The sequence below is a fragment of the Berghia stephanieae genome, chromosome 1 (assembly GCF_034508935.2).
Source record: "Berghia stephanieae isolate SIO BIC M18660-M18661 chromosome 1, UCSD_Bste_1.3, whole genome shotgun sequence".
In the NCBI taxonomy this organism is placed as follows: Eukaryota; Metazoa; Mollusca; class Gastropoda; order Nudibranchia; family Aeolidiidae; genus Berghia; species Berghia stephanieae.
Window position 1 is genome coordinate 112,699,848 of NC_088360.1, and position 10,304 is coordinate 112,710,151.

At 33.8% G+C, this 10,304-nt stretch overlaps 1 protein-coding gene across 1 annotated transcript; it reads left to right on the forward strand.

Moving 5' to 3' along the window:
- Window positions 1-1,881: 1,881 nt before the first annotated feature.
- Window positions 1,882-9,869, forward strand: LOC144965234 (uncharacterized). Its single transcript, XM_078900348.1, has 4 exons — window positions 1,882-2,137; window positions 2,947-3,138; window positions 6,575-6,730; window positions 9,298-9,869. Exons 2-4 carry the CDS (start codon window positions 2,964-2,966, stop codon window positions 9,504-9,506), a joined length of 540 nt encoding a protein of 179 aa, XP_078756474.1. The 5' UTR covers window positions 1,882-2,137; window positions 2,947-2,963; the 3' UTR covers window positions 9,507-9,869.
- Window positions 9,870-10,304: the final 435 nt, after the last annotated feature.

Genomic DNA, 10,304 nt, shown 5'->3' on the forward strand with positions numbered 1-10,304 from the left:
CACAGCCCACAGATCCCGAGCACCATTCACAATAAGCAACAATAATGTGGTGTCAAAATATTGGTTAAAATCTCCCTGGAAGTGTGAAACTAGTCCTCCGGATGGCTGGATACATGTGCCAGCAACGGATATTTTGAAGATGATTCATCCTCGCTCTTTTACTCCATGCAATTATAAGAATCTGCATGTACATCCTGCTACTAAAATAGTCATGCATCATATGATTCAATATGTAACCTGTTCATTGTTAGTCCTCTGGAGGACTGGTTACACACTTCCAATGAGTTTTAACTGGAAGAGAGGACTGGTTACACACTTCCAATGAGTTATAACTGGAAGAGAGGACTGGTTACATATTTTCAATGAGTTATACCTGGAACAGATGACTGGTTACACACTTTCAATGAGTTTTAACTGGAAGAGAGGACTGGTTACACACTTTCAATGAGTTATAACTGGAAGAGAGGACTGGTTACATATTTTCAATGAGTTATACCTGGAACAGATGACTGGTTACACACTTTCAATGAGTTATAACTGGAAGAGAGGACTGGTTACACACTTTCAATGAGTTATAACTGGAAGAGAGGACTGGTTACATATTTTCAATGAGTTATACCTGGAACAGATGACTGGTTACACATTTTCAATGAGTTTTAACTGGAAGAGAGGACGGGTTACACACTTCCAATGAGTTATACCTGGAACAGATGACTGGTTACACACTTTCAATGAGTTATAACTGGAAGAGAGGACTGGTTACATATTTTCAATGAGTTATACCTGGAACAGATGACTGGTTACACATTTTCAATGAGTTTTAACTGGAAGAGAGGACGGGTTACACACTTCCAATGAGTTATACCTGGAACAGATGACTGGTTACACACTTTCAATGAGTTATAACTGGAAGAGAGGACTGGTTACATATTTTCAATGAGTTATACCTGGAACAGATGACTGGTTACACACTTCCAATGAGTTTTAACTGGAAGAGAGGACTGGTTACACACTTCCAATGAGTTTTAACTGGAAGAGAGGACTGGTTACACACTTCCAATGAGTTTTAACTGGAAGAGAGGACTGGTTACACATTTCAATGAGTTATACCTGGAACAGATGACTGGTTACACACTTCCAATGAGTTTTACCTGGAAGAGAGGACTGGTTACACATTTTCAATGAGTTATACCTGGAACAGATGACTGGTTACACACTTCCAATGAGTTATAACTGGAAGAGAGGACTGGTTACACATTTTCAATGAGTTATAACTGGAACAGATGACTGGTTACACACTTCCAATGAGTTATAACTGGAAGAGAGGACTGGTTACACATTTTCAATGAGTTATACCTGGAACAGATGACTGGTTACACACTTCCAATGAGTTTTAACTGGAAGAGAGGACTGGTTACATATTTTCAATGAGTTATAACTGGAACAGATGACTGGTTACACACTTCCAATGAGTTTTAACTGGAAGAGAGGACTGGTTACACATTTTCAATGAGTTATACCTGGAACAGATGACTGGTTACACACTTCCAATGAGTTTTAACTGGAACAGAGGACTGGTTACACATTTTCAATGAGTTATAACTGGAACAGATGACTGGTTACACACTTCCAATGAGTTTTAACTATTGACTATCTAATTCAGACTGGAAGGATTCATGTGTAACAGGATGTATTTTCACTCGGTCATTAATTTCAAACAGAGTATGGTAGTGCCAACACCAACATCAACTACTTATAGATGGCGTAAACCACTTAATAAACCACTTGTCCTTCATACACATGTAACAATGATAGTGACACAGATATTTGGGATAAACGTTTTTATGTCATTGGGTTTTTTTAATTCCCGGATATAAAATCACATTCTGTAATGTGTATAATTATATGGCTGAACTATTCACGAATCTAATTTTATTACATGAAAAACCAGATTTACTCAGGATTGAAGAAATATTTCACATCATAAAGTGTACTATGAGCAGTGAAGAGAAAATATAATACTAATTCTCAGCATTTCGTCAGTATAATATGGTCGGTTATCTATAGATATATAAATATACATTCTATTTCTATATTTCGAGAAGATTATATCTTTCTACTGAATCAACAATATAAAGTAAGTGGTCTGAAAATAAATCTTTTTGTATACTAATATAAAACAAAAACTATTAAATAAGAATGTCTAACGTTTGTATTAAAGAAGCGATATATACATAAAATATTCAAAGTGTTACTTTTTACTTCTACAGCGCTGTTAATAACGCAATATACAGGAAGTTAGGCTGTGGACGTAAAAAGCAAGATTTTAAATATTACATATACACAAATACACAGACACACACACACACACACACACACACACACACACACAGAGGCGCGCGCATATATATATATATATATATATATATATATATATATATATATATATATATATAATATATATATATATATATGCAAGTTGTAAAACTCGGAGCAAGCTGTCATATAAAAAAATATGGGAAACTTTTATTATTAAAGAGTGGTTAATATATTTTTTTTTCAGTTAATACAATTCAACAATGTAAACGTCGACGAGCTAATCTACCAAAGATGGTTTCTCTGTAAATACAAACCTCTGGAAAGAAAAGAGAAATCCATTTTCTTAATTTTCACAATATACTTTAAAAGTAGACGATTTTCTTCCCTAACAAATCCATTTCAAATTGGTGAATAGCCTTGTGATTTTCTAAAATTTTAAATTATTGATTAACATCACCTCGGGGTTAGATTATCCACAGGTGTAAAGTTTCTATTAAATGAATACACTGATGAGTTTACAATATTTTGCAATGTTGTTAAGAATGTCCATAATTTGATATATGTAGTAGTTTTAATGCTTGGATGTTCTAAGTACTTTACAATACATTGCCGTTTTCATTCTTTCAGGATAAAACAAATCAATAATGGCTTTGCCCGTTTCACCCGTGCTTCTGATCGGTTATTGTATGCTGTGTCTAGGGGAGTTGTTTCACATCATTGGTACCGCCACAACGCATTGGATTGAAAATGGACCCTATGCAAATGAAGGACTCTTTCAAGAGTGCTCACCAAAATGTAGAGAGATTGAATATGTTTCAAGTGAGTCTTTGGGAATATTATTGTAAATGTTCTTCTGTTCTAATAAATATAACAGTAGGTATTTTAGCGTTAACATCGCAAGATGTGTTAGGATGATGATTATACACGGGGTTGTAATACTACAATATTATTATAAAGTACCATTCATACCGTTAGTGGTCAGTCAAATTGGTATTTATTTTTAAACCAGTAACCAAGTCAAGCAGGATGATCATTATGAATCGCTGGGCGGATGACGCTGCTCAATCCTGGCCCCAATGTTGAGCACCTAGTTCTTAAGAATAATGAATATAGGAGTCAGGGTACAAAAGGGCGCAGTACGGTACACAAACAAGTGTTCGTAACTTCTGTCAGTTTATTATAGCTTGTTTTTTTTAAAACATAACTTTTAACGTTTTAAATCAAACCCATAAATAACTGTACTCGTCTCTATTACTTGCAAGCGTGTAATTTTCTTTTGTTTTCTTTTCGTCGTTAATATCACTACTGTTGTTGTTGTTGTTGATGTTGTTGTTGCTGTTGTTGTTAAAGTTGTTTGTGATATTGTTATTGTTGTAGGTTAATGTCATCGGTTTCTGTCCCATTCTTGTCATTTAATTTATTTTTGATTTGGTTTGATTTTTATTTAAAAAACAAAAAAAAAAAAAAAAAAAAAAACTAGAGGAGAACCCGCAATATTTGTTGAACAATAAAGGCTGTTACGAAGGGACACTTCGTTTTTAAATTATACAACTGTATTGTGAATATTAACCCTCTACATACCAACTACAGAAAAATCGTCATATTTGTTACGATACAATGGACATTTTTCTTATTCAAATATGTTTTGTCCATCACAAAATTGAGAGAAAAATCGTTGTCATTTTTATAATAACGTAATGCTGTTTTGTAAAGCTTGCTTTGCTACACACAAACATTTTTTTAAATATTTTTTTTTTAGTGTTAGGTAGATATGGCATTTGTGGAAAAATCCTGAAAATGATTGTTTAGGAGAGATTTTACATCGAGACGAATCTTATGGACCATCAACGATAAAATCGGTCCGGTAATAAAATATGTAGTGCGCCTAGATGAACCTGGCAACAGGGTGGTCAGATGGCGATTCCCAAGGCCAAAGTCAAATTAAGGACCGATTATTCAATCATTATGCCCTAGCAAATATTCTAAATAACCATAATTTGAGTCAACATGTGATAGAATAACATTTTATTTTAAAAGGTTTGCAAGTTACTTGTTTATCAATCTGTAAAAAAAAAATAGTTTGATGACTTTTACTTTTAGATTTGCTAGTAATTCTATGCTCGTGGGAAACATTTTAACATGGGCTGTAAGGAGCAATGTTAATACTCAACCTATTTAAAAAAAGAAAAGGTTCATTTGTTTTTCATGTCCCTCGTTGATAATATTATGTGTTTCTCTATGTTCGTGTGCTGGACATTTGTACTATCTTTTTTGCAGTTTCTCTTTCCTTCTTCATTGTTGTTCTTGTTGTCGTCGTTATCACTCTTATTGGGAATACGAGTTGTGTGTTGGTTAAGTCACGTGTGTGAATCCAAATGTCAACATGAACTTTGGCACATCCTTCTTGTTCAAAATTACATTTCATGAGTGGTTACTTGAATCAGTTTTATGTCATAAAATCATAAGGCCAGAAGTATATTATTAGAAAAATGAGCAAGCTGAAAAATAGGTTTAAGTAAACTGGGTGGTCATAATATTGTAAAGGGGCTTTGAGACTTCAAAGGTGGAATTAGATTATAACCATATTAACATTTATTTTCCTTTTGAATCAGTATTTCAACTTTATAAAACATTTACAAGTAAAAAGGGAAATTAGAAAGCGGTAAATACAACCGTCTTAAAGGAAGTTATGCATTCCTCTCTGCACAATATTTTTATTCTTTGACAACTTGTATTGCCAAAACTATGAGCTGTAATTTCCCAATGTAGATCTAATTAATTAATCTGTGTGCTGCTGGCACTGATAAACAAGCATAGTCAGTGATAAGTTATGAATATATTTGCTCACTGTAAATCGCTTTAAGATGTCTTTGAATAGAAAGAGCTATATACCTCATCATCATCATCATCATCATCATCATCATCATCATCATCATCATCATCATCATCATCATCATCATCATTAACGGTGTTAATAGATTATTATTATCATCAACATTATCATTTTTCTCAGCTTTTATGTATAGTTTAAATAAGTCCACGCAGGCCTAGAATATAGATTGATAATAAAACACAGAACGCGATAGATTTTGAAAGCATTTTTTTGGACACAACTATCACCAATACTCTAGTATTTAGATAGATCTCAATTTAAAGGACACGAAATTGGCAGAAAAAATACGTATTGAATGAATGTATATAATCAGGGTTGAAAATATCAGGCATCGGAAGATTGTGGCTAATTTATCAAAGTTTTGCTGGACAGATTTTGAAGTTTGTGCATTATGTGAGCTTTATTTTATGAGTTTATTGATGCTATGCGTTTTGGTAAAATACTTACAACATCTGCCAGCCAGGTATAACGTATCAATATATATATATATATATATATATATATATATATATATATATATATATATATGTATATATATGTGTATATATATATATGTATATATAACTATATGTACCATCGAACGTTTATAGTCTGCTTAATATTCTTTAGTGAGAGGTAATCATTAAGATGGCTGTCTAAAAACAATAACAAAGAGTTGAGTGACGTCAACTTCGTTCCTTTTATATCTATAAAATGTGGTGTTTTAAACTTAGGCTCAACAATTCTAAAAGTAAAAAAATATCTTCGCATACATGATGTGATTAGTTTACTTATCAGATAACACATGAGACAGAATGATTCTGCTCGACATGTCCGAAAAACCAAAATGGTGTGAACTCATTGTTGTAATGGAATATTCTCCTCAATGTTAAATCGTCCCATAATTGGATTCAATAGTCTGATGTCACGTCCGCCCAGCAACGAGCAGCTTGGTTCTAAACAAAGAAAATAGGTACTTTTTATTCTTCACGCTGGCTAGAACTTTTTCACATGTCATGTGATCAGAATGTATAAAAGTCAAAACATGATCAGATTTATAATGTTTTTCTCCTCTAGATACGCTTTTATGCTCGTCGGAGAAGTATTTCATAAGGGCGTCCGCCATTGTTCCGATAGTTTAGAACCAGTTACTAAGTTACTATGCGTCATTACGAGGGAAGTGACGTCATGACTGTTGAAGCCTATTGAGTTCGGTCATCAGTCTTGCAAATATGTGCATGGAGATTCTCCTCCTTTTGGTTATTCTGCAATTTAATCATTTACTTGCCAATACTGTAAATAAGGATAACCTTTTATTTAACTATTTCATCAAAACATAAAATCAGCGACAGTTTGTTTTTTGTGTGTGCGTTTTTCCCCCAGATAAATTAAAAACTGTCCGTGTTCTTGTTATCCTTGGCGTTCTGACTGGAATCGTATCGGTGGCTTTGGCTACAGTCATCCTCATCAATAGGATCACGATGAAACATGTGTCGAAACTCACATTAATTGCTTGTATGCTGACTGGTATTTTAACATGTAAGTATTTACAGTTAACCACTTAACTGCCGTACTCTGGAAAAACTCGTATTTAAAAATTTGGCCAGAAACTCGTCCTTCAAATATCGATCGATTTAAATGAACTTAATATTGGCAAAAACTCTGAAGCTTGGGACTGGAGTTTTTGCCAAGATGGGGTCATTTTAATCGATCGATATTTGAAGGACGAGTTTCTGGCCAAATTTTTAAATACGTTTATTTCCTGAGTATGGCAGTTAAGTTGTCAATGAATTATGCTTGTTTCACTTCTTACGTTTCATCTCTATTATCAATAATTAAAGTATTTTATAAAGAATATAATTTAATTTTGATGTCCATTGTGACCGTATTCCCTTTAACTCATGATTTCCACTGCCTGGTTGTAACTTTAGATCCATCGATTTTACGAAGAAAGCACAGGAAAGCTTAAATTTTAATGTTTAAGACTTGATCTTAATAATGGACAGAAAAAACATTTATCAAAGTAAAGTCAACTCAGTTTTACTTTTACTTTCCTGACCATGTGATAAAAGTAGATTTATTGCAAAATAGCAATCCCTTGAGGAAAAAAAAAGCTCTTTAGCACGAGAAGCATTGCAAAATGAGTGTCTTAAAAAATAAAATAAAATAAATTAACAGGTCACTCGATCAACGTGTTTTCGAAGCAATTCTTTGGAGTACCAGAAATTCTACAGGACACAGAGGACGAATGATTGTATACTAAGTACAAATAGACGCAGTCCGGGGAAGCAGCCGTTGGATTCTAGTCTTAGGAAGAAGAAAAAAGGCTGAGATGCTCTGAGACTGTGAAAAGTTTAGACCTGACTCGCTCAAATTGTCATGCTAGACGTTCTCTAACTCTTAGAGTTAAACCACGACAGAACTCGCTAATGATAATGCCAAAACTGCAGCAATGTTTGAAGTAAATAATGTAACAAATAGGGAAGGGGGGAATTTTTTTTATTTCTATGGGACTGCCGCACCCCCAGGAAAATAAATCTGAGCTACAGTGATATCTGAATGACATATTCAGCGAACTATGTAATTCTCTTGTCTTACGAAGCAATGTGTTTCATTTGGTCAATTAGCTTTCCGTACGCACTTACGGTATTGCCAATAAAAAAAATACTAGATGTACGTTAAGCATTATTTCACCAATTTAATGTTGCCTTTTTGGCGTAATGATAACCGTGCATGTAAAAGTGCGGCCATTATAAGAAAGGAAAGGAGTAATTTATAGCACCATAACTACCGTATCTTGACTTAAAGAGGAATTTATGATCTTCACTTTTGTACAACAAAGACGCTCCTTGAACATCTTCTAATATAATTATAGATGCAATTTTCGTCTTCCCAAATAATAGAAAGTTTTAAAAAACTCATAATGGTGTCCTTCCATAATTGAAGTTATGGAGGTGACTGAGATTAGCCATATATAATTTTTTTTTAATTTCCCGAGAAGTTGAATAAATCAAGAAAGTCTTAACGCACTTGCTCCCTTAAACAATTATGTGATAAGCGTTGAAACATTAATAAAAAAAATCAATTGATATGTTAAAATGATAGGAAAAAGAATGGATTTTATTCTAAGATAAAATGCAAAGCATTAAACAATAATGATGATTTAACATGTTGATATAGGTGTGTTACATTATGAGTAAAATTGTCGCAATAATGATAAAGATGATGATGATGATGACGACGACGACGACGACGACGATGATAGTGAGGAGGAGGAGAATGATGACGAACCTTTTTTCCAATCGACTCGTTAGATTTCGGACGTTTATACAATTTCATCATCATCAGGAGTGGGCGGAAGCGACAGCTGAAGCAGCAGTAGCAGAAGCAACAGTACGAGGAGGGGGACGAGGAGGAGAAGGAGAAGGAGGAGGAGGAAGAGGAGTAGGAGGAGGATACGGAGGAAGGGAAGGGATAATAGTAATAATGATAATAATAATAATAATAATAATAATAATAATAATAATAATAATAATATAATAATAATAATAATAATATAATAATAATAATAAATAATAATAAGAAGAAAAAAAAAGAATAAAAGAAAAAGAAGAAAAAGAAGAAGAAGAAGAAGAAGAAGAAGAAGAAGAGAAGAAGAAGAAGAAGAAGAAGAAGAAGAAGAAGAAGAAGAAGAAGAGGAGGAGGAGAGGAGGAGGAGGAGGAGGAGGAGGAGGAGAGGAGTAGTAGTAGTAGTAGTAGTAGTAGTAGTAGTAGTAGTAGTAGTAGTAGTAGTAGTGGTGGTGGTAGTAGTAGTAGTGGTAGTAGTCGAAGTGGTGGTAGTAGTAGTAGTAGTAATAATAGTAATAGTAGTAGTAGTAGTAGTAGTAGTAGTAGTAGTAGTAGTAGTAGTAGTAGTAGTAGTAGTAGTAGTAGTAGTTGTTGTTGTTGTTGTTGTTGTTTGTTTTTTGTTTTTTTCTTGTAGCAGTTGTAGTAACCGTGGAAGATAAGACAGTACTACAACGATATTTCTACCTCAGCATAATCTCAACCACGAAGTTTTCCCAATTTTTCGTCATATTAACAAGACGATTTTTTTACTGTTTCAGTTATCTTTACCATGGCTGGCATTATTGTGTTTGTACTGAAGATCTATGACAACCTAGTGGATCACGGCCAATCCGATCTTGTTCTCGGTTACTCATTTGGCCTGCCCTGTGCTGGAGCGATCTTGATTGTGGTGGCTGGAATCCTCGTTCTGATTGGAGGGAGACAGTCATTGACTGGAGAGTACAGTCCACTGCTTGGGAGTCGATAAAATAACAGACTGTAATTTCAGGACCAATCGTAGCCATCGTTAACATATATTATAGCCTGACACTAGAACCCTCTAGGACTTACAGTTTGACGTCAATTTTAAGGTTTGTTCAATGTGAGTTGTCGTTAGTAGTGCTCAAGGAAACAAGTGATTCCATTGGTTGAACTATTGAATACAACTCAAGATTTGATTTCTTTTGCGGACAAAGACTTGTCTACTAACGTAATTTTTTGGTCAGTGTCAGGCTTTAAGTTAACGATTGTTGCGGACCAATCGTAACCCATCGTATATTATAATGTTATTAAGAAGTAATAAAGGAAGGGGTGGGGGTAAGGGAGGGATAGACAGAGCAAAAAAAAAAAATACTAGACCATTTGTGTATGTAGAGCAATGTCGACTATAAATATCCAAAGGCTTGTGTCATATCACAAGACCACATAGCCGCAGTGGTTTGTGTATTAGAGTTAAAATAGTGCTGTTAATTGAGTTTAGAGTAAAACATATGAACCAAGATTAATTTTATATTTCTATTGAATGGAATAAATATAGTTTCATTAAGTACATAAACCTTAAATCTCACATTTACGATAATTCTAACATTAAATTCAATTGTTGTTATCCACTTCACTTCGACAGAATAGCATTTTGACGTGGTGGGTCGTACATTTCATCCATTATGCTGTGGACAATAAAGGCAGAGCACAACACAATAACAAGGTTATTATATAAAAAAATTGACTTGAAAACGTATACTATATAAATCGATAACAAAATTATTATTATTATATTATTTAATAA

Coding starts and splice junctions, on each gene's coding strand:
- LOC144965234 (XM_078900348.1), top strand. CDS start 2,964: ATGGCTTTGCCCGTTTCACCCGTGCTTCTGATCGGTTATTGTATGCTG. Junction 3,139..6,574: donor AGAGATTGAATATGTTTCAA/GTGAGTCTTTGG, acceptor TTTTTCCCCCAG/ATAAATTAAAAACTGTCCGT. Junction 6,731..9,297: donor GCTGACTGGTATTTTAACAT/GTAAGTATTTAC, acceptor TTACTGTTTCAG/TTATCTTTACCATGGCTGGC.